Source organism: Sander lucioperca, chromosome 3, assembly GCF_008315115.2.
Source record: "Sander lucioperca isolate FBNREF2018 chromosome 3, SLUC_FBN_1.2, whole genome shotgun sequence".
NCBI lineage: Eukaryota > Metazoa > Chordata > Actinopteri > Perciformes > Percidae > Sander > Sander lucioperca.
This window is the reverse complement of record NC_050175.1, coordinates 16,635,753-16,660,343: the sequence shown is the minus strand read 5'-3', so window position 1 is coordinate 16,660,343 and position 24,591 is coordinate 16,635,753. Positions and strand designations below refer to the sequence as shown.

Below are 24,591 nucleotides of genomic sequence, written 5' to 3'. Positions count from 1 at the left end.
TTGGATAATGGGTAGACGCCTGTATACAAAACAAACAACTCTATTATGAAGGGGGAGTGTTTGTTTTTGCCTACAGACAACAAAGCGGAAGTGGCAGTGCTTAAGAAACATCCTGATCTTCTCAAAAAGTTTAACTTCAGGAGTGTTTTTGCATCCGTTATATTTACTCTATCGACTATAATTTGCAGCTTTGCTTTCCCATTATTATTGGCCCAGAAAGTAGATAAGTTTTTTAGTTGGTCATGCTCACACAGAGAGAGATAGATATAGATAACACACATATACATATATACATATATATATATACACATTATATATATATATATATATATATATATATATATATATATATATATATATATATATATATATATACACACACACATACATATATACATACATACACATATATATATATATACACATATATATATACACACATACATATATACATACATACATATATACATATACATACATATATACATACATATATATATAGATACATATATACATACATATATATATATATAGATACATATATGTATCTATATATATATATATATATATATATATATATATATATATACACACACACACACACACACACACATATATATACCCATTTTATATATATACACATACATATATATATATAATGCTCACATTACATAAAAAAATAGGTGCTTCAGAATGAATGTTTGTCACAAAACCACCACCCATTACTGTAAGTCAGAGTCTTTTTATTACACTTTTTTGGATTAAAAGTCAGAAACAGCAGACACCTACAACATTTATCAACTACCATCATAATAGTTTTGACTCACATCTGCTTATCCATTTATCGATTGTATCTCGGCCCACATTTTCTTGGTCATTTAAATTTTTCTGTGAGTCAATTCCATCAGGCGAGCAAACCATCAAAACATTTATTTCAAATGCCAGCATGATATTCAAGAGTAACAACACCACATTGGGAACCAAATATTGTTTTATTTAATTCAGAACATAACAGTTCATGTGCCAATATATTGATCAACACAGGCAGACAATAAAAACACCTCAATAACCACCATATAAAAAAGTTCAAATTTCTCATCTGATACTAAATTAGAAAAAATAAAAACGATAACAGGCACCATTCACAATGAGTACCTAACATTATGGAGTGGCATTTGTGGCACCGAGAAGTAATATTGAATAAAAATATCAAATATGAAAGCTGTGATCATTAAAAATTAAAAACATTAAAAACAAACTGATCTCTGCTGCATTGGGCAGAGTCTTGAGATGCTCCACACTTTCCAAGAGCAGAATAGGGACAAGAGGGGGAAAAAAATGAAATTCTACAACAGTGACAGTCTGCTTTGAATCACCTGAGATCAAATGAAATGCTCATATGCATCTTAAAAAACGATTTCCTCTTGTGCAAATTTTTTGATTGACCTTGCCTTAAAGACATTACAACAGCTCAGTCCCAAAAAACATTCAATTCAAAAACAGTGATACATCTGCTAATCCACCTAAATGATTTTTTTCCGGTCTGCTTTAAAAAACAACAACAACCACATGCCATGTGTGCAAGGTGATCAGTGGGCCTTAACTAAAAAGTCTAAAAGCTGTAAAACAAGTTCTTTCTAGAGCAGGCAAGTTGAGCGTGTCGTCCTCTATTGAATATGTAATGGGCACCTCGGCTCAAAACCTGCAAGAGAAAAAAAAAACAACATAAGAGGCAGTAAGTCACATACTTCAAGTCATATCCATAACCTTTGTTGAGGATTTCACAAAGACAATAGCCTCTCAGACTTGAAATGGGAGCTACTGGGGTGGTATAGGGTTAACAGTCATTTTAGAGCTAAGAGGCTTGCGCACAAATATAAATCCATGCACTCCAGTTTGGTTTATGACATTAAATTAGGGAGGTTGCAACAAAATGGCAGAGTTGTACTGTATAGGTAAACAGTAAACACAGGTTTGTTTGAGGCCGGTACAATATATTGCCATTACATGTTGTTTTGTTGTCTTACCATAGAATTTATTTGGGAATCCCCGCCACAATCTCAGACTCAATACCGCAGTGATCCGTTCCACGCAGGAACTTAAAGAATCCTGAAGACCAGAAACAGACCAGTTTACATAAAAAAAGGGTATCTTTTACGCAACACCATCAATTGCATGTTTGTAAGTATAAAATATCTCGCTATCTTAAGTGTGAGAACATATGGTATGTGCATTTGTGTCTCATATTCAGAAGGGCTGCCAGGTATATACACAGTACAAGGAGTTTTACATTGCAACGTATTATACAATTGTTGATTTACTGATATTTAACCTGTTGCAGACAAGTATTCATATCATGTTACTTAAACGTAGCAATACTGTACCACTATGCAAAAAATAGTATCAGCTGTACATGGGCATCTAAGTTTTGGATGGGAATGAAAAGTTGTGTGAAACTTTCAGGATGTTGATTCAATAATGTGTTCAGTTGAGAGCAGTTGGGGCATTAGAATATTCCCTTCCCACATGTAAATAGGAGGGCTACCATTTATAATCTAGAGTGATTATCGCGTGAATGTTATGTATGTATACTATGCATGTAATATGTGTCTCTGCTCACCGTTATCACCCCAGTCAGTGTTCCAGGAGTTAGCACAGAGCCAGTAGGGGACACCATTCTCCTCTCCCCAGCCCAGGATCTTGATGGCATGGCCACCCACAGCAGACCCAGTCACGTGCTGATACACACCTGGATATGCGAGCACAGCGTTTACCCTGTGCTCAACAGGTTGTGAGCATACAAGGACTTTGTGGCCATGAGTTTTTGCCACATTTGTCTGTTAATGGTGCTCATGTTCTTACCGGACTTGTACTGCACAAAGTCTTCATAGACGGTGAAGGCTCCCTCTACTGGGCCATTCTTGTATATCTCACTCTGAATCTGCTCCTCATCTGACAGCACGCTGTAAGAAGTTTTACCTGCAACACACTTTGAGTTAGGATCCTCCGCTCTGTGTGTGCGTGTGTGTAGCTTTGTTCACCAACAGGAGGGTTAGGCCCATTTTACATCATAAACATACTGCTTGTGGCACATACAAGAGATTACAAAATATACAAGATTAATGGGGCATGATTGGATATGTAGATCAACTGGTTCTGTTGTCCTTATCAAAGATCTAATACCATTCATGTCTAAACTAGTCAGTGTAAATGTATGCCCGTTAGTGATAGATTAATAACAGTATTTTGTAAATTGATTCTATATTTAATGATACCCATTACAAAAATAGTTGAGTAGAATTGCCAATGAAATTAATTGATTAATTCAAAAATATTTATCTATGCACTACGGTGTTACATATTTCAACATAATAAATCATGCTTCAACCGAGTCTGTTTACTATTCAAAAACTTGCTATTTTGTTTTTTATACTGCATTTATCAACAGAGCAACATCAAATCACTTCCAAGTATTACAGTTAAATATAATATAACCAACTAAAGTGAGAAACATGTTTCCTAGAAAATCACAGAACACAGAGACAATGTTAGCATGCTTAACTTTAATATCTCCCTTATTTATGGAAGTATTTTCTTTCTTACCAAAGTGCTTGTCCGCTTGGTAGCCGGGTGTGTATCCAGCTTCACACTTCTGGACGCACTGGGGTGTGTCTCCACCCTCCCCAGTGCAGGGGGGTCTGCTGCCATTCACATGGTGTTCACAGGGGGGGATGGTGTAGGGCCGACAACCTGTAGACACAAAAAGAGCAAGGACACAAATATCAGAACTGTAGACACCACACCTGTGTACCATTGTGGGGAGTCTCGCACACAAAACTCACCAATGTGAGAGTCATAGAGACCTCCAGAAACCAGCCCTTCATTGGTCCAGAAGTCCCAGGCATTTGAAGGGTAGCCACCATTACATCTAAAAAGAGAGAGAGAAGAAAAAAAAAAAAAAAATGTATAAAACAAAATCCACTTTTACAGACAACCACTATGTACTCCCTGCCTCCAACTCCAAATGTTGTACAATATCAGGGAAGCACCGACCCAACCTTTCCCTAACAAAATAGAGATTCGGAATCCTACCTATTCCTACGGTATTTGCTGATACCAAGAACTGATTTATTAACGGTGCTCACTTTAAAATATGTATATGTCATTGTGTGGATCTCAGTAGAATCATCTTTATGTAAGGTTACAATGAGGCTAGTGGTTGCTGTGGCTCTAGAAACAAAGTCAACAGCCTACCATAAATGAATGCATGAAACTGAAAGTAAATGCATTCCTATACAATTTTGGACTTCTATCTTCTTATCAGATCATTCACTGGAGAGCCTGTATTGAGTTAATTCATTCTTTTCTCCCATTAAATACCCAGTAATTCAAATTCCACATCATGTGGTTTGCTAATGAGCTCTGGATTAATGGTGAACATAATGTAGGTCACTGCAAGCATCTACTGGGGACATTTGCAGACAAATAGTAGTGAAACTTTTCACACATTACTGCCTCTCACCCCATGCCACAGCTGTCGCAGCAGGTCAGCAGATCCTCTGAGGAGATCTCCACGCTAACCTTGGCATTGCTGTGGATACACACACGGTCAGAGATGGCCTCTGCAGCGCCAAACGCCTGTGGGCAGAACAACCAACACATGTCACAGACATACAAATGCAATTGGTGATTTGGGGCTGTATACAGTGTAAATAAAAATGACTGCACTATCAGTTGTAAAAGTGAATGTCAACAATTTAGCATAGGTGTTTGTGTGACTCAACACATTACTAACCACAAATCGAAGTGATAAACAAAATTCCCTGGATAATATGTTACTTCAAAAAAATAAAAACCTAAAATCCTCATCCCAGTTAAATGTGGTCACATCTTTTGAGCAGTGAGATTTTATCTTACCCAGCAGGATCCACAGGAGCCCTGGTCTCGGATCTCCTTCAGAGTGGGACAGTTGGGCCACTGCTCTCTGGAGTCAAAGTTCTTAGGCAGCTTCAGGTCTCCAGCATACTGAACCCTGCAGAGGGAAACCGAGTTATAGAGGTAAGTATTACTGTGCGCTACCACAACTTATGACTACAGTGTAAGCAAACTTGATGTACTTTTCCCATTTTGTATTGGGCAGGTGGGGTATAGAGTTCTGGTCCATGACACTGCTTGTTTTTGTACAGATGTATGTATAATTAGTGTACAACACAGCAAATGATGACTCAGTGATATGTAAGCATAATGGGATACGAATCTGTTCCTTTCCTGTGTTTCACAAGTGAGACTCACATGACTGGCAGTTTAGGTCCCTTCAGCATCGTACCGCAGAGTCTCCTGACATAACTGTAGTCAACATTATGGAAGTTGTGACCAGCCTGCAGGAGTGCAAGTAGATTTAGTCAAATAAAACTGCTACCAAGGTAAGAAAAACAAGATAGAGAAAAAAAAAAAAATACCGTGCAATATTTATGCTCGTTACAAATGCAATATCCCCCATAGTTGTATCCTCCAGTTACAGTGTTCATAATTAATTATATTCTTTGCACTTTTTTGTATAGTATCTAAGTTTTTTTTGTCTTACTTTATTTTAATATATTTACCTTGTATAATCTTTTTCTATTTTAGTTGGTATGCTTTTTTTGCCCTTTACTCTTTGTACTTGACTCAAAGAGCCTGCCCAACAATTCCAATGTGCCTGAACTGTTCAAAAGATTAAAAAAAATCTTGAATCTTGAAAACAAAAAACACACCTTCCAGGTAGTGTTGATCTTATTGATGTAGTTAACCATCTCACTGGATAGTGGTTGGAGGTGGGGTCTGGCCAGGCTCACTGACAAGCTGGCAGCCAATAAGAGGAAGGCGGCACGCCACATTTTGCCTGAAAAATACAAAATGGAGAGGAAATGTTTATTCATTATTCATGTTACAAATTATACTTGAGCCATGGTAATTTTATTGTATAAATTCTGATTCAATCATTAAACCTTACCAAGACTGAAGGGATAACAACTATAGAAAAGAAAGCTACAAGAAGAAGACTTTACATAAAAAAGGTATTCTAGGTCAGAAAAACCTACTGAAAACAGAAAAAAACAGTGAAAGAGGGTATATCAGTAGGATAATGGAGCAGTTTAGGGAAATTGTAGACTGTCTTTTTTATTTTTTTATTATTATAATATATAATATATAATAATAATATATATATAATAAAAATAAAAGTCTGAGACAACGCAATGACATGCTTAAAACACTTACATACTTGAATCCTGAAACTAGGCTGATAACAAAATTCACAGCCGACTAGACATCGTCACTCTGGTTGCAGCTACGAGTGGAACATGCAAACACAATGTACATAGAAGCACAGGGAAAACCTCTTATCCTCAGTCATGCTCATCAGAGATCTTTAAAGTGGTTAAACACGCTGCATCAGCAGGCACACATGTACAATAAACATTTCCACGATTTACCCTCAAGACTTTTCATACCAAGATAGAGTGAGTTTCAGTTCCCACTTAAAAAGCAACGCCCCCACAAGCGAGAGCAAGCCCCAAATGGTCTGAGTTTGAAATCAAATGGTAGACATGGGACCACATTATTAGAGGGAAAATGCATGGGTAAGAGTTGAGATCAGCTCCAGACAAAAGCCTATTAGTGTTACTAATGTAGCCTATTAAATAGAGGCATGGAGTGTGCTCAGGATAAACAGGATGCTCCAAGTCCAGCAAAATCAATAGCAGTGCAGACACTGTGCTTCTTTATAAACATGAGATTAACTAACATGCAGCTTCAAACCCTTATAAAAAAGGACAACAGATGACGCATTAAGACCCAAACAGCAGGAGTGGAGAACAAAAGCCTTTAGACAAACAAAACAAGACACAGAAAACGTTGACTTTTTTTTTTTTTTTTTTTTTTAGCATTCAGAGATTGTATTGTATTTTACCAACCTGTGTGTTCCAAGCAAGATTAGCAAACAACATTTGCAGTGTGTGTTGCCCAACACAATTTTACATGGGCTTGTATGGGAGCTTAATCACTCATAGGCCCCTCTGTGCTTTCATTGGCACACTGCCACATAGGATTTTCTCTAGAGAACAAGAGCCTGTCTTGTTAGTCGTCTGTTAAAAATCAGCACACCTGCTTAGGCATGACCTGTTTCTTTTACAGAGAAAGCAGAAGAGAATCTAGTGAAAAGACCCTAGGTCTGTGAGAGAGTGACAGAGAAAATATGAATTCCAGTGAAACCGGTTGGATATCACATGACTGGGCCACAAGACAGACACACACACACACACACACACACACACACACACACACACACACACACACACACACACACACACACACACACACACACACACGAAACTAATCAATCTCATGTCAATTAGTTTCAACACAATTATCATAGCAAGGATCACAAAAGGTTACAATAACTGAGGCCTTTCTTTGGCAGTACTCTTGCATGTCCAAAATATCTAACTATTTGAGATAAAAAAAAAAACAACCCCCACTTTTTAGCTTGATGACTAACTGATGCTAACCAACAGATTTTTAAAAGGCCAAGGGGTTGTGAAATCATTCCCCTTTGTGGGAGATTTAAACTCAAGACATGGATGAGTCAGCACCAAAGCCACAGAGACAACACATTTAAGTTCCTCATCACCACCTTTATAATGATTTTCACATTATAAGTCCTACAGCTTTAGGTTGAGTTCAGCTGGAGGAGATCTTGAAATATTGTGTTCATCTACTCTCTTCCCTTTAGTGTATTTGTGTTAAACAATAAGAATATGAACAGGACAATGCTGATTAGTATAGGTACCTCTGAAAAGAAAGACTTTGAACTCGTTTGGATGTCAAAACTACAGGAATAAGGGTTTAAAAAAATAAAAAATAAAAAAATACTGTACTGTAGGTGGAACAACGCAATGCTCTGTAATGTTCCTTCTCATGCTATAAAATTCATCTTTAGGTCTCCAGCACAAATACCTGGAAGTACTGTAGCGTCAAGCTACTGTACAAGTACAAGCATTTCTTAAAACATGAAAAGTTACACACATATCTTTCATCTTACATGCACATATAGATTAAAAAGGCAACACAGACTGTAAATCTGTAATATTTAACTATAATGCCAAATGGTGTTGTGTGTTCTCCGTTAGTCTGCGGCCTGACAGGAAGGAAGTCCAATGCTGGATTTACTCATTATTTAAAAAATGGATCATGTCAGGTTTGCTTATGGTTCCAAATGTGCACACTTCACTTTTCATTCATGTCTCCTTTTTCTTTTAGACTGGAAATTGAGTTGTAGTTGTCTATGGTCATTTTACACAAAAGGTCGATCTATTCCAGTTTATTATGGCTGCCTCCAGCTCTCATAAAAACCTAGTTTCACTTTCCATTTCCCTGTTGCATCAATGCACCTGACGGTTCAGTATTATGTATCATATTTATTTTAACTTCAGGTTTCAAGTTCTTTTCTTTCTTTCTTTATTTGGAGGTGCTGCCAGATTTCACTAATCATTAATTCATGAGGTTACACCGTGTGTTTGGACAACCCCATATCTTATCACCTCCTCTGTTCTGACCATACGCCTAATGGGCCAGGGAGTCGAAAACAACACCATTTAAAGCCTTGAGAATAAACTGGAATTGAACTGTTTTTTTGTATTAAATTAGTCCGTCCAAAACTATTAATTGAACATACCGTTCGTTATGTGTTCTCCACTAGTTTATGTAAAGTGTAACGGATTTAGCTAGGTTAGCTGTTAACTGCTAACTCACCGTGTAAACAATCTGTAACGTCTAATAACCGGAAACTAGCTAAGGTAAGGAGCAGAGAACAAAGCAACAAACATAAATAATTTACCTGTAGCTCTTCGGTCAGCTGTAGGTGTGTACTTCAGATCTTCAGGTTCCCCTCTATCATGTACCTGTCTGTCACTATAAACACAAACTCTGTGAAATGAAATAGTCCTCCTCTTCTCTTTATATCTTAGGAACCACGTGAACCGGCGGTCACATGAATGCAGCTCATGTGATCGGTAACGTAACGGCAACACACACACACTCTTGCTTTTTGGTTCCGATCTGTGGTTTGTCTTTGGTTTGTGGGATCAGTAATGTTTTATTTACAGACACACATCTGATTCTGGATCCAACCGGTAACCAGTAAAAACACACTTTAACGACGAGAGAGTTTGGTGCAGTGGGACCATAGAGTGGGACGCAGTAGCTCTGCACTCCTTTAATCTGACCGCTAGGTGGTGCTCAAAGTGACCTTCTATGAAATTCACCACTTTACCCTCAATGCTTAAATACTATCTGTGAGATCTATTGAAAACAACTTTAAATATTTATTTTGAATGACAATCCTGCAATTTAAGTATCTGTTTTTTATTATTTACTTGTTCCTCAATAGTATTATAGTTTTTATATGATCATCATTGAAATGTATGTATTGTAGTGTATTTCATTAATTCATATCAAAGTCTGTTGTCTTTGTTGTGAAATCTGTTACATTCCATTCTGTTAAAACTCTGAACCTCGCTTTCTTGTCTCATAATTTGTATCGCCTATTAACTCCCTGGCACAATTTATCTGTGTGAACCAAACCTCAAACCATCCTCCTTTCCTCTGGTGCCCCTTTCTCATCTATCAACTCTTACGTCATCAAAATGACTGGAGCAATATGTTACTTACAATATTTACTCTTGTGTTTTATTAAATGTTTAGAACATTGTTGAATTGAATACTGCTTCGTGTGATCTAATTGCTTCACAGCAGTCTGTATTGCTGCTTTGTCTTTCTTTTTATTCTCATCATAATCAGTGCCACACCAATTCTCAAGTAAGAGTGATGCAATCAAAATTGTAAAAATGAAATGTAATTGTTGCAGCAAACCTGCAGGTACAGGCTCATAAAAGTCCCCCCTATTTTTCTACCAGTTGTATTTTGTGAGAAAATTTGGAATATATATATATATATATAATAATAAAAAATGTCAGATCAGATTTGGTATTGGCAAATACTATATATCATAAAATAAATAAAATACTCTCTCTCTCTCTCTCTCTCTCTCTCTCTCTCTCTCTCTCTCTCTCTCTTTCTCTCTCTCTCTGATCAGGAGCAAAATAGCGTTATCAGAAAATGGTATAGGTCACTCCAAACAGAGCCATTGACTTCAGTGACCCCTTGGGCCCCTGGTTCTGAGACCAGTAGGCCTGTTTAGTAATGACAGTCTACGACAAAATTGAAATGGAATTTGAGAAATCTGCCTCTACCTTTATATAAGCAAGAAACGGTTATCATCCCATCTTAGTTATGGATAATATTCTATTGTCAGTAAAAAAGTGCTTCAAATTTTTTTCTGGGCTATAATGTCTCTCAAATACCTCGACACAACTCAAGCCCAACGGGTGTTCTAATGATATCTCTGACATAAAGTTGAACATGTAAACTGACTGAAGAGATTTTTTAGTGACATGAGCCATAATGCTGAGGACTTGTTGATACTGCATGGACAGCAATGTACGTGTATGGTGGTATTTGACCCTTTTTAGTTTATCCGTGACCTTAATTTCTATAATTTTTTTTTAAGTAACTTGTGATTTCTAAGTGCTGGCGACAAGGTTTTTTTTCGCTGTTTAAGCCGTATTGTGCTGTGGATCACTGACCACAGAAAACATGCTGATTGACTAGTTGCTTTCTCTTCCTTTTATGAGTCTGTCATCTGACTTTCTAAATGATGAGATGGGGAAAATACTGTAAGCACAGCATACCAACATTAATCATTGTTTTACAAAGCAAGTTTAATATGAGCATATCCTTCTTTTAAAGTAAAGCATGAGTGACCAACAACACTTTCTTATTTAACCAGGCAAACTAACATAAATTACATTATTCTTTCAATTCAATGAAACTATTATTTCACTGTTGGTTCACTGCAATAATTGGTTTGTATGAATGTGCCTGGGGAATGTACTTTGCTTGTAATACTGGAGTACTGCAGTTTAATTCAATCAAGTATTATCAAAACAATCAATACAACACAGCACTCTGAGCTTTGATCATGACTAATGACTTTATTTTGTCACATCAACATAGCACAGTTAATGACTCATTACCAATGACCACAGCTGCTCTATGGAAATCCTTGACGAGATGAGGTGATGCATGTTGGTAAATGGAGGCTGTCTAGTGACTAAGTGACGTTACACTCAATCAGTAAACTCATTTCAGTCTGTCAATGGAAACAATACTGTCTCTAAACAATTTCACATGTGAAACTTCAGCACAAAACCTTGAAATACTGCACCGTGGCTGTAAAACATTTCATAAAAGTAAATATGACCGAATATAAAAGAAGGAAATTAAAAAAAATACAAAATGAGACAAATTAGAAACCAAGCAAAGATTATCAAACACATCAGGCACACAAAGCAAAGCATATTATTGTAGTATAAAGCAATACAAAACTTTAAGACAAGCATGGCAGCGAAAGCTGTCTCTCTACAAGGCAAAGCGCTGATTCATGATGATCAAGCCAAGGCATTGTTGCAGTCTAAAGCGTGTGGGTAGATATTTTTTTAATTAGTGCACTAAGATACATTTCATTAGCTAGCTTATTGCTCTTGCATACACATACATTCTAGCATGTGATAACTACTGTAATGTGTGGTTGTGTGTGTGTGTGTGTGTGTGTGTGTGTGTGTGTGTGTAGTTACAGTGAGTGCTTTATTTCTCTAAAGGAATAGATACAATTCCCTGGATGAACACGTAACATGCAGTGACTCCTTTATATATCAGCAGGTATATGGATTATAGTTGATAAAGCATGTTTTTCTCTGTACTTTGTTCCATAAACCCCAAATTATATTCTCAAAGTGCTGCCAATGTTTCATCACCAACCATGTATCTGCTCAGTACATATATAGAGCTTACTTTATAGTTATTATATGTTTAGAAAGAAAGAAAGTAAAATACAGTAATATAGCATAGTAAAAGAAAAACTGAAAAATAGAAGGCAAATATACATGGAAGACTGATCACACTTCACAAATTGAAATAAATAATATTCATAACATTGTATAATACTGGCATTGGACAAACTTGAATCTCATAGCAGCACATTATACCCAGGATTTACCTTTATGCAACATTTCTATGCCTTGTTTCCCTCCTGGTAGCTACATTATCAAAAATGATTTATACCGTTAAACAAAGGTATGTTCAGTCATACAGTGAGCAATACATGTCATTGCGACAAAAAAAAGATAATAAAATCCATTTTGTCACTTGGAAATTCAGTTTTACTGAGGTAGGAGGTTCAACTGAAGGATAGGCGGAAGGACAATGCATATTTGTGAGTATAGTGGGCTTCAAAAGAGAATACGTTATAGCTGAGATGGATTGTCTGCATCTGAGGAAGTTGTTTCTTGTTTAATACAAAACTGATTTTTTTTATCAAACAACATTTTGCTCTTCAGGAAGTAAAAGTACAGTTTCTACATGTGCCAACAACAGCTTACTTTCTGTGTGCTCTTCAATAAAACCATCGTGAGTAAATGGATGCCAACAATCCAAAATAATGCTCATAATTAGAGTAGCAAAAATGCAGTAAAACGTTTTACCAATCAATATGTAGGCGGTGAAGAAGAATAAATCCCTCAGGAAATTAAAATCACTTTGGGAGCACAGGAATTTGGGGCACAAGCTTATAAATGTAATGCTAGTCAAAGAAAAGTAGAGTAGATAAGAGTAGTGAACTACCATCCCAGCACATACATGTATGTTGCCATAGCAACAGTACACAGAACTGATGCTACCGCAGTTCATTATCATTTATCATACATTGTATCTTTTCATCATTCGTACACTTCCCTTCTTTCATTCAATTCAAAACACAATGTGATTGTCAGGGGTGTTCGTAAGAGTTACCTCCTCTCTGTTAGAACACACACTTATTCATTTTGTCCTGCAGAAATTGTGTGTGTGTGTGTGTGTGTGTGTGTGTGTGTGTGTGTGTGTGTGTGTGTGTGTGTGTGTGTGTGTGTGTGTGCGTGTGTGTGTGTTGTACTTTATTTTCTTTGTCACTAAAATGACCAGTTTAATTTCTTTGAAATGGCCAGTTGGGGGAATTGTCTAAATTATGTAAACATTGTTTGTTTACTTGTGTATTTATTTAGATATTTAAAGCATTTCTGCAGGTCATAAACAAAGTCATAACAAACACATAAAAGATTTGTTTTGATATCAAATATATGATCATTAAAATAGACAAACAAGACATAAACAAATTCAAAAATTAAATGCATGTAACAATAGAAACATCATCTAATAGTCCTTTAATATTCTATACTGCTTAATTTCCCTTTGACGTATTTTCTTAGTGTAGTCTAGAATATCATGCTACTTTAGCTGTACCTTTTCTGTTGTAAAGTGCAGACTGAAATTATTGCAGTTACAATTAGCAAAGGAAAGCAGAGCATATAATTTATAAAATGATTTTCCCTCAAACCTTTGCCTTTTGTCAATTGTTTATCTGATAATTTCAAGAACATAAAGACATCAATGCAGATTTGATTATTTTACTGATTGTAAAAGGAGTTATGTTTCTTTGTATGTGTCAGTAATGTGTGTAATTTAATGTACTGTACACACAGTGAGTAAATGACACTGTGAAAACTGGACGGGTTGTTCAACATCATCTATAGGTTTTGTAAAAAAGAATAAGAAGCATTTGCAAGCATAATAACACCTTTGAAAGTTTGCTTGGATTTGCATAAAGTCTGCATTATTGATATATTTCATAACGCATCATTGGTTTCATTGTATCAGACTCCCCAATGTAAAAAAAAAACTGACTAGCATTGGCGAGTGGCGCTACAAGAGATTCAGCATGATTGGTGTTTGTAAACTAGTTTAATTTATTTTTTCAATAAGATCCAACTTCCATTTAAGTAGGTTTGCCTTGATTCACATGATTGCTTTATAATTTCATCACAGCTCATAATCGCAATAGCATCATAATAATTGTGATTACTTTAACAATTAGTTTACTCCTAAATTTCACCAGAGGTAATCCCAGCTGACTCCACTGCCTGAATAAGCCTTAACTGCATTTGTTTTTTTGTGGTTTGTTTCCAATGATTAAAAAATTACCATCTAAATAAATGAAAGTGATGCCTCACATTCATTAGCACCTGTGAATTTGTATCTGTGTTTTCTTTTGATGAGTAACACAGATGCAAACTTCTGTAAATAGTGATCTATGTTGTATAGTGAATTTTTTTCATCAAATGGTTTTAAAGAACTGAAAAAATAACTCATCGGTAGGAAGCAGAGAACCATGTTCCTCGCCTTAAACACATGAATTTGCCAGATGCTTCCCTTTTGCCCTTTTCACAGTAGCATGCGATGAGGTTCATACTATCCCACCCTCCTCCCTGCAGGCACTCCAACCAACCAGGAGTTGCTAGTGCAGCAACAAGGGCCTGGCCCATCACTGACTTCCCTCCCATAAACACTGCTAAATGCATTAATTAGAACGTACAGCATGGCCAGAGGAACCACTATTACTGTAAGAATTGAGCCAATGTCCCCGCGGTTGGCAAGTGTGCTATCTATGCATCCTAATGTTCTGCAAACAGTTGTATCTGCATGTCAGGGGAAACACATAAATACTAATTACTGTATATCCTTCCATGACTGATTCAAATGAACTAAGCTAAAAAGGACTCTTAACTCCCCACCAAGCCTTCCCCAAGTTAGTTAATGCATGAATTTGTATATCCTTAACTGCTAAACTAAAAAATTCATCACTGCCCACCCAGTTGTTATTCCCCTTTACCCCCCATCCTACTTACACCATTCTCTCTCTACTGCCCACAAACTGGACCATCTGTTTGCGAGCGTGGGAGATGACTGGAGTGAGTGGAATGATTGCAGTAGAGGGTGTGGTAGCACCAGGAGTTGAAGCAACAGGTGTTGAAGCTCCAGGAGTTGAAGCAGCAGGTGTTGAAGCTCCAGGAGTTGAAGCAGCAGGTGTTGAAGCTCCAGGAGTTGAAGCAGCAGGTGTTGAAGCTCCAGGTGTTGATGCAGTAGGGGTCGACGCACTAGGGGTTCCACCTGGGGTGGGGCCTGGTGTTGTACCAGGAGTAGCAGGGATGACAATAACAGGGGACGGACTTTCAGCTCGAGGTTCCAGGCGTGGGGTGGATGTGATAAAACGAGCCTCCCTGATCCGGTAGGGACTTCTGTAGGTAGAGATGGGCGACAACTCGGAGCCCCAGCCAAGATAGCTCCCACTGGAGGGAGACTGTGCATCCGCGCTGAAGTACAGCGTGGTGCTGGACTCTCCAGGGAGCGATGGTTTTTTCTCCGGGGAACTAATCAGGAGAGGGGAGCGTCGCTCAGGTGACCAACCGGGAGTCTTGATGTCCAGGGAACCTACGGAGGACGAGGCTTCGGTCAGGGACGCAGTGTTGCTGTCGATGTGGCCGAGGCTGCCTGGTTGCCACGGAGATGAAGGTGTTGGTGAGCCGTAAGCAGCACTCTGAAACTCCTCATCACCTTTGAAAATGAAATCACATTGAATTAAACGGTAAAACGTGTTTAAAACAGTACACATCTCATACAGATAATACCATACATGAGGTACAGTGACTACAAATGATTTGTATTATAACATTCAAAAATAAAAAGGACAAAAATACATGTGTTTTAATGCTTACCACAAATCTATACACACTTTACTTTAGCAAAGACATTACCATCCATGGCACTTCATAACTTCATAGTTAAGATTAAAAGATTAGGTAAAATAGCAATGTGTGTGTGTGTGTGTGTGTGTGTGTGTGTGTGTGTGTGTGTGTGTGTGTGTGTGTGTGTGTGCGCATGTGTGTGCGTGTGTGTGTGCACTCAGTGACTAGAAAGTGCATACTTGTACTACACTTTGCATGTGAATAAAGTTCTAAAATTTCCAAAATTAAAGCGGCTATCAATATTTTGACATTAACAATGGATCATGAATACTTGTGAAAGTATGAAAGGTAGTGCTGATAATAATGAGCCCACAGAAGATTATCACCTGACTCTGCAGTTCCTCCCAGCTCTACAGAGCTTTACAATTCTTTCAGCTCATTGTTTATCTGTCTGCCCTACAACTTTACTGTTGTGTTTCACTCTCATCGCTCTCATAGAGTCATTTTCAGCTAAAGCGGGCAGCTGTTTTCATTGAAAAAGCTCCTAAAACCCACTGTAGACACAGCAGAAAAGACACAGTTAGCAACCAGCTAGTGAACGTAGTGGAGCATTTAGCAGCTAAAGAGCCAGAAATTGGTGAAAGAGAGTGGATATTGGACTCACATTCATCAGATGAATACTACTGTATATATACTGTATTTGCTGGATGTGTAAATAGGTAAATGTTGAAATAAACAAGTTCGCCATATCAACTTTATAAAGCAATGCTATGTCAATGTTGTGTTCACAGCTTGTTTCTGCTGCCCAAAAGTGGCAAAACAAATTTCATGGTTGTGTAATCTTACAGACAGTACCATCATAAATACCAGGAAAGCAAGTTGTGCTGTTTAGGTATTCAAACAAAGCCAGGTCAAAGATCAACAATGAATGCAGTGGAACAACTCATCAAAAATCTTCACTCTATGTTATCTCCCTTAGTAGATAAAATTGGGAAATAATTAATATCCTCTTTGCTGGTCTGCAATAAGGCAGTCGGCATTTATGGACACACAATCTGTCGTATTGACATTGTAACAAACCTTTTCTGTGGTCACTGAGTGTATGTTTTTGGGTGTGTGCACCAGCAGGGTGTTTATTTAGACATCCAACCTTTTTCTGATGGTGGAGCGCTGGACTCTTCTTCTGCAGTCTCTTCAAAAATGACCTCTTGGACCGGGATGATCTCTGGAAACCTTTTCATATCCTGGATTGTTGTGGGTGGAGCTTTTCTCACTGGTCGGGCTATTACACTGGAGGGAGCTGGCTTTGGTGGCTGGACCACCTCTCTCACCTGGGGACGAGACAGACAGCTTAGCCTCAGACTGCAGACAGACCAACTGAAAGTATTAGTAGCTAACATGGTGGCTGAGCATTCACTTTACACATGAACAAGATTCTTAAAGCCACTGTGTACAATTGTTAGGTGATTATAATAGCATTGTAATAGTCTAATGGCATACATTTTTGTTTGTAGAAAAATGTGCCAAACAGAAAATGTATTTAGTCTATGTGTTGCTTACAGCTTATCCGTCTCCATGTTCAAATCCTACACATAATGGCTTTCAGTATGAATCTACTTTGTTTATATTATTGGTTATAAGGGATACATTAAACAAAGATCTTGCCTGTGGAGCCTGGGTCACCTGTGGTGGAGCTGGTTGAGAAATCTGAGGCTGAACAAGTGGAACCTGACAAATCACAGCACAGATAAGAATAAGTAACCTTTTCATGTAATATAACTGTAAAATACATCACACATAAGGCTGCATGCCGGGAAGTACAGGTTTAGGAAGCAAACATGTAATCTCTCCACTGAAACTAATTAAAATGAATGAAATTCATACTTTTTTACTGTAAAAATATCAGGAGGAAGTCTCTCTACTAAAACCAATAGCTCTTCTATACAGGACATTCAACAACAGGAACACAACAGACCCGAGGGACATGAGGTTCATCAGGGAAGTGAACTTCTTCAGACAGACCCATCAGTCCGGCCAGCCCTCCCTCGCCATACGACGACCAGATCCTAGTGACATCTCCCGTCTTCATGGCCAAGCGAATCAGCAGCCAGTGGTGATGTTTCCAGCCCTCCCATTGGATAGGGAGATCCATTAGGGTCCCACCTCCTGATTAGATTACAGTAACAACAATAGTCATTCTGTCTATCCATTCATCCATCCATTCATCCATTCATTCATCCAGACAGACAGACAGACAGACAGACAGACAGACAGATAGATAGATAGATAGATAGATAGATAGATAGATAGATCTTTAACAAGATAGATAGATAGATCTTTAACAAACCGGACAGTGTTGCATGGCGATGGAAAGTGGGTGTGACTTTCTCCTCCAATGACAGTGTAGATCCACGTTCCGTGCAGGGTCCACCTATCCCCCTGTGGCGAATACTCTGGAAAATCTCGAAGGACTTAGGGTGGAGGAAACGATAGTACAGCACTAACGCTATCACTCCTGGAGAAATTTTTTTTTTAAATAGAAAACAGGGAGGACTTAAAATGGAGGCGTGCACGTGTGTATTAACATTTATGGATCTTGTAAGAAAAGAAGGAAAATAACATACAGGAGTGGATATGGATATTAATTAAGAGAGAATGTGTTTGCAGTTGTGCGTCTTGTTATACAGTGTAGCTGTGTGTCTCACCAATGAGGAAGCTACAGAAAACTGCAGCTGGGATTCCCACAGTATCCCAGGACACCATGCTAAACAACCATGAAGAGGCCAGAAGAAGAAAAGCGTTCTCTAAGAATATGGCCTGAAGAAGAATGAACAGAAACAAGAGGAAGATGGTTACCTTTTTCCACATTTGAAATCAATATTTGTCTCACATTTAACTTTTACATTTATTATTGTAGTTTTTTATTCAGCTAACTGTATATCCGACCGTTATTCAACTATTGTGTTCAAGATTACATTGATTCAACTGGTGCATTATCAGCATGGTGGTGTGGACATTTTTATACAATATACATGTTTTCAGTGCTTGTATTGGCTCATACTTAACTCATGTCTGTAATGTGACTCATAGTTTCTCAAATTTACATTTTCTGCAAATCAAATTCACTTGCAGAAGAGATCGGTCTCCAATGCAATTCAACGGTTAGACTGTATACATATTTACCTCATAACTTGACGTTTTATCCAATACAGTGTTTTTTTTCCCATTTTAGGGTCTTACATGTTGTGTGTCTGTATTTCTGTTTTTGTCAATGGCTCTGCTCAAAAAGTCTGGCACACAGGCATGAACTGACCACAAACACACACACATACCAGGTAGAACCCAGCCATGCGGTATCTGGATTGACCGAACTTCACATTGAGGAAAAGGAAGATGTGAATAGCTCCCAGAACAAGGTTGAAGAGTCTCCATCGACTAGTTGAACGTATGATGTCGGTCTGCTGAGACACCATCCAGAAAGTTGCACCCAGCCAGTGCACGCCTGACACACACACACACACACACACACACACACACACACACACACACACACACACACACACACACACAAACAGCCAATTAAATATTCAACCTTTAACTTTAATACATAAACACACTAATTCAGACAACCTGAGAAGATGAGGTGAACCATAAAAGTGTGTCCTCACCAAGACTCACCCAACAATAGTTAAATATCTTTGGCTAAAACAAGCCACACCGCTCACATCCTTTTCCAGCAGAAAATTGAATTGTCAGGTTAAAAAAATACGAGCTTGGAGATAAAGCCTGGGCATCCATACTTACCAATGACTCCCAGGATCCATTGTTTGAAGATACGTGTAAAGAGCATGAGAATGGCAAATCGGGATCCCAACATACTGACCTGCAGACAGAGAAATATATAGCTGTCACACAAACAAAGCCAAACACATATAAATATGCCGCTCATTATGTAAGTTGAGACTGTTACACGGAGGGTGTATGTTGTGCATATTGGCTTTCGGTTGTATAAATATGCCCACCCTCCACAGAAGTCGACAGAGAATGGCAGCGGGGGTCATTTGTAGGTGTCCTGGTCTGATGAGTGAACAGGCTCTGGCGTAGAGGACTAAGGCCCAGGCCAGAGATAACAAACACACCACAAAACACACCGAGGCTGAAGGAGAGAGGGAGGAGGAAGAGAGGAGAGGAAATGTGAATACTTGATACATTGTAATGCTATAAAGGCTACATACTTTTCATGAGATACAAGTCTGCTGCACATGCACACTGGGAATAGATGGTAGAGAAATTGGTTAAAGCTGCACTAATTGTTTTGGGAAGGGTTTTGGCCACTTGGGGGCAGCAAAACAATATGAAAAGAAAACATCTGACATATTATCACCTTATAAAGTTGCTATGGCAAACGTGTTAGCAAAAAGTTGCTTGCATCAAGCAGACACAGAGCAACATTCATTTGGAGTCATGTTTCTGGTCACCTGACAAATGTAAGTGCAATATTCACTCTCTTCCAGCTCTGTTTTGGTCTCTACCAACTCCTGAGGAAAATATCTGGTACTATGTTCTAGGGTTGGGTACCGAAACCCGAAACGGTAGTATTCGGACCGGATTAGAACGCAAATTTCGGTTCCTCATTTCGGTTCCGTCTGAAATATTTTCCCTCTGTCGCTCCAGACAGCTGCAGACTCTTTTTTCTTTCTCCCTTTTCTGCCGAGTGGCGCACGTGCCCGCTCGCGGTGTGAAGCGCGTGTCCGCGCTATTCTCGGACATGCAATCACTGCTGATAGACGGCTTTTTGTACACGCTCCGAAACGGACGTAAAAATATCACACTTTCTCTGTAGTCTACCGTTAGCTAGCTATCGTAAATGTAGGCTACTTTTAAAATGCCATATGTTCCCTCTGGGCTCACCAAAACGGACGTAAAGGCATATTAACCATTCACTGCACGTGATCGCTAGTAAACATATTACACTTGCTCTGCCGACCCTGTAACTTGGTGGTGGGGGAGGTGGGACAGCCTCCCGAAATTATCTGCCCTTTCAAACTCATACCGGTGTGTCCAGCCCTCTTGGACACCACCTGAGAGAGTTTTCTCCTGTGCAGGACATGCCATAAGTCAGGAGAGGTGTAGTATCTTGCCAGAGAAGGCAAATATGGTCTTTTTTTTTTCTTTCAAGTTTGAAGCTGGTTGGCATACGAACTCAACAACATTTATTTTTTTGTTACTTGTTAATAGTGTAACTGTTATTTGTTAAATTATTGTAGTTTTGTGTTAGGTGACTTAGGTTTACTTATAATATATTTAAGTACTTTAAAACATTAATATATTGTTGAATTGAAATAATTTTCAATTTTAAAAAAAACTCCATAAAAGAGTTCTTTGATGTCATTTTTCAAGAATCGGTTTAGGAATCGGAATCGTTTTAAAAGTACCGGTTCGGCATCGGAATCGTAAAAATCCAAACGGTACCCAACCCTACTATGTTCAGCAGGTAGCCTTAATTTTGTCTACCGTTTATGAGCAGTGAGACTGAACTAAAACAATGAAGTTGTAGGCTGTTGAACTAAAACGATCAGAGAAGTTGAACTGTTCTTTATTATTGAGGGAAGCTGCAGAGATAGTGATAATTTTCTGCAGCTTTGTCACTACGAGCGACACCTTTCACACTAAACAGTTATTTGATCGTCATTGTTTGAGTAACACTATATTTTTACATTTGATCTGCCTATGCTGAAGGAACAACTCGCTCCTGATAAAAAAATCCTTGGCACGGGCCGGCAAATGATATTTGCACAGTTGACTTGAAGTCTCGAGTTGCAGTAAAACAATACAGACCATTAGAGAAGTCGACTCTCTCAGGCCTTCAATATTACATTCAACTAGATGTTATGCAGTCCAGTTCCAGTCCCTGTAACTTTAATCCTGATAGGAATATCTGAACTCTGAGCTCATATGTCCATACAGTACCAGTTATGAACCTTTTAAAAAACAACTGAATATAGGTATAACTCAACATTGCTATAAGTACAGCTGATATTATTCAAACAAATAACAGATCCTAATCTGGTGTGTGAGGAACACCAGGGGACACTATGCAGCAGTGAAAGTGAACCAAAACAGTAAAATTATGGACTGGGCAGCTAAAAAATGAGCTGATACTCTCTACAAAGCTTTGTAAAGCGGAAGGGAGCGTACCTGGAGATTTGATTCCTATATCAGTGCAGATGAGCACATAGGTCTGCAGGAGTGTCTGAGGGAGCGTGACCACCAAGGCCTCAAACAGACGTAAAGCAGATGCATCAGCCTGCTGCATGATCTCACCATACACATCCTCGTCTTGCAGACACATGCACTCCCACAGTCTGGAGGCCAGAGATGGATGAAGGGGAGTCAAATTGGGAGAAAGATTGAAAGAGAAAGAAACAGAGAGAAAATGCCACCATAAAAAATCCATCAAATGCACATAAAAATGCACACGCGCAAGGTTGGCCCACCTTTTGAAGATACCCAGATGCAGTATGTGTGTCCAAGTGAGAGACTTCCTGCGGATGCGTCCATCTGACAGGTACCACAGATAACTGAGCCACTGAGGCCCCCAACCTGGAAAACACAGAATGAAACCAATATAAATAAAATCTATCTATCTATCTATCTATCTATCTATCTATCTATCCATCCATCTATCTGTATCGGCCTGTTCCTTGTTGATGATCAAGAATCTACCATTTCTCAGTATTCTCTCTTGAGGACCCCCACTTAAATATTTCTGTTGTAAATATAGATTGATATGTTGTTGTTGTTGTTGTTGCTGCTGTTATCTCACCTGGCAGCAGGAACAGTGCAGTGAAGCCAGCAAGATGGGCATAGCAGTAGTTGTGACCCACCCACAGATAGTACACAAAGCAATAGATCACTGGGGAAAGAGGGGGGGGAAACAAATAAGAAATGCTTAAGTCTACTGGCCAGACTGGATTGCTACAATCCAAAATCATAAAAACTCACACCAATGGTTAATACTTATAATAGGTCAGATACACTTGTGTGGTTCTTATATTTGTGATTGTGATGTAAGCTGTTACTGTTGCTGTCAGCTGAGTCTGCTGCTGATGCTACAGAAAATTGTAATTAAATGATAAAAACAGACAGATTAACAGGTAAATCACATACACATATTTGGACAAACTTCGCCTGCACACGCAATCACAGGACAATAGACATCAACTTCATAAATCACATGCACAATACTATAATAAAGCATCTCTAATATAATAGCTGTCTATTTACACTATTACTAATCTATTTGTGTAACCAAGTGTATTTAACAGATTAGCAGTATTTTGTAAGATGCTGTTTATGTTGCAGTGTTTACATCAGGGCAACAGCATTTCATCTGTGTGCCAGAACTAAGAGCATTTTGTGTTTTGTGAGTGCCACCACATTTTGATATGACCTCTGTCCTGCATCTAATCTAAGGTTTATTGACAACAAGAGAGCTGCCTCCTCTCCTCACTTACAGACAGGCTCCTCCACATCACACTGGCTTTGCTGAGCTCTGCAGCTCTGCCTGCCTCCATCCACACATGTAATCTGAACCGTTTTAAGTGCCAAACAGGCGGGCTGTCCCGACAAACTAGGCCGCATCGTGGGGTACGCCCATCCCCTCGTCCATTCATGCACCTCCAAAAAAAAGGGCGCTGAAATATGACAACATGGCTCCGTTTTGTTTTTATTCAGGAGAGATCTCTTAGAAGCTGAAATGACACCGCTGTTTAAAATATGTGTACAAATAACTGTGGAAAACTCTGGCATGAGTCTGCAGTTTTGTTGCATACAGGATTTCATATGCCGTGTATAAAAATAGGAAAGAGGCGCACTGGTGCAGACTGCAGACTCTGACTCTATTATTTATGACCGCACAAGAGCCGCTGAAGTGAAAACAAATGTCCAACTTTGTATGTTGGATTATTGTAGACTTTGTAAAAAAGACCAACATGACATCCCAAATCCGTCAACTACAATATGCGAGCATCTCTCTTCCAGTAGCTGCAGCCCTCACACACTGTAGCCTACATCCTTCACTGTGGCCAAAAAGTCACGCATGCACCCACATGTATGCGTACGCCAATTAAGTCAAATAATACACAACAGGGATGAGCGTGGGCACATGCTACCACATAACGATCAATCAACATACGGGTAGTGATAGTTTATTATTTGTGCGCAGGGCGTGTACGTTTAAGTGTGTGTGCGCTTGTCCCAGGTAAATGACTCACGCGCCGTCCTCTCTGCAACGATGAGAAATGCGGTAAAGGCGAAGACGCAAACTTGGCAGCACGGCATACAGGCGCCTCCGTGGCTCGGAGTCGCTGAGTAGTCTCTCATGGCGGATTATGAACCTGAACTCTCAGGTTTACGGTGATAATAGTGTGGTAGTCTGTAGGCCGGTGTTGTTCTGGTCCCGGGCAGGAGTCGGTCCAGCTGCAGTAGGCTGCTCTGTCTGCTGCGTGTCCCCGTCCAAATAACGTCACCGCCCGTCCCGTTAAAGCCATAGCGCCGGTAGAGTAGATAAGAGAGTACCAGACAAGATAAGCACCGGAAAGATGTTATGTTAGGCCTCATTTGTTTAGGCTACATTTACAGTAAGTTGATTCAACATTATCAGCTTGGTCATATAATACATATACAAACCTCTGACTCACACCACAGTGTTCTGGTTACAGTGTTTGGTTTGTAGTGTCTTAAAAATCATATCCAGGGCTTTTTATTAGTTTATGCCGGTATGCCTTGTACCTACATGTAGTGTAATAAGAACAGAATGGGTCATAATAAGACTTTACTCACTTAATTAAAGTAATAGAAAATATAGGCCTAGTCCTAT

The 24,591-nt window shown here is 38.8% G+C and overlaps 2 protein-coding genes across 3 annotated transcripts; both read right to left on the bottom strand.

Annotated features, from left to right (window-relative positions):
- Positions 1-973: 973 nt before the first annotated feature.
- ctsba (cathepsin Ba) lies at positions 974-9,014 on the bottom strand. Of its 2 annotated transcripts, none has more exons than XM_031314065.2 (11): positions 8,876-9,014; positions 5,754-5,881; positions 5,293-5,378; positions 4,918-5,032; positions 4,523-4,638; positions 3,843-3,928; positions 3,604-3,750; positions 2,863-2,979; positions 2,621-2,749; positions 2,028-2,109; positions 974-1,702 (listed from the first exon to the last, which is right to left on the bottom strand). In XM_031314065.2, exons 2-10 carry the CDS (start codon positions 5,874-5,876, stop codon positions 2,036-2,038), a joined length of 993 nt encoding a protein of 330 aa, XP_031169925.1. In that variant the 5' UTR covers positions 5,877-5,881; positions 8,876-9,014; the 3' UTR covers positions 974-1,702; positions 2,028-2,035. The 2 variants fall into 2 exon arrangements, with proteins under 2 accessions (XP_031169925.1, XP_035855279.1); XM_035999386.1 differs by having other exon boundaries at positions 5,754-5,891; positions 8,876-9,004.
- A 2,056-nt stretch (positions 9,015-11,070) lies between these two features.
- xkr5b (XK related 5b) lies at positions 11,071-24,318 on the bottom strand. The gene is made up of 13 exons (XM_031314056.2): positions 23,987-24,318; positions 22,537-22,626; positions 22,208-22,313; positions 21,909-22,075; positions 19,733-19,866; positions 19,515-19,593; positions 19,043-19,212; positions 18,416-18,527; positions 18,058-18,225; positions 17,686-17,876; positions 17,376-17,438; positions 16,861-17,041; positions 11,071-15,579 (listed from the first exon to the last, which is right to left on the bottom strand). The coding sequence occupies exons 1-13, from the start codon at positions 24,093-24,095 to the stop codon at positions 14,870-14,872; spliced, it is 2,280 nt and encodes a 759-aa protein (XP_031169916.1). The 5' UTR covers positions 24,096-24,318; the 3' UTR covers positions 11,071-14,869.
- Positions 24,319-24,591: the final 273 nt, after the last annotated feature.

Coding starts and splice junctions, on each gene's coding strand:
- ctsba (XM_031314065.2), bottom strand. CDS start 5,876: ATGTGGCGTGCCGCCTTCCTCTTATTGGCTGCCAGCTTGTCAGTGAGC. Junction 3,929..4,522: donor TGCGACAGCTGTGGCATGGG/GTGAGAGGCAGT, acceptor CTCTCTTTTTAG/ATGTAATGGTGGCTACCCTT. Junction 2,110..2,620: donor CACTGACTGGGGTGATAACG/GTGAGCAGAGAC, acceptor TCTGGTCTTCAG/GATTCTTTAAGTTCCTGCGT.
- xkr5b (XM_031314056.2), bottom strand. CDS start 24,095: ATGAGAGACTACTCAGCGACTCCGAGCCACGGAGGCGCCTGTATGCCG. Junction 22,627..23,986: donor CGTTGCAGAGAGGACGGCGC/GTGAGTCATTTA, acceptor CTCTTTCCCCAG/TGATCTATTGCTTTGTGTAC. Junction 15,580..16,860: donor CGCTCCACCATCAGAAAAAG/GTTGGATGTCTA, acceptor TCATTTTCAAAG/GTGATGAGGAGTTTCAGAGT.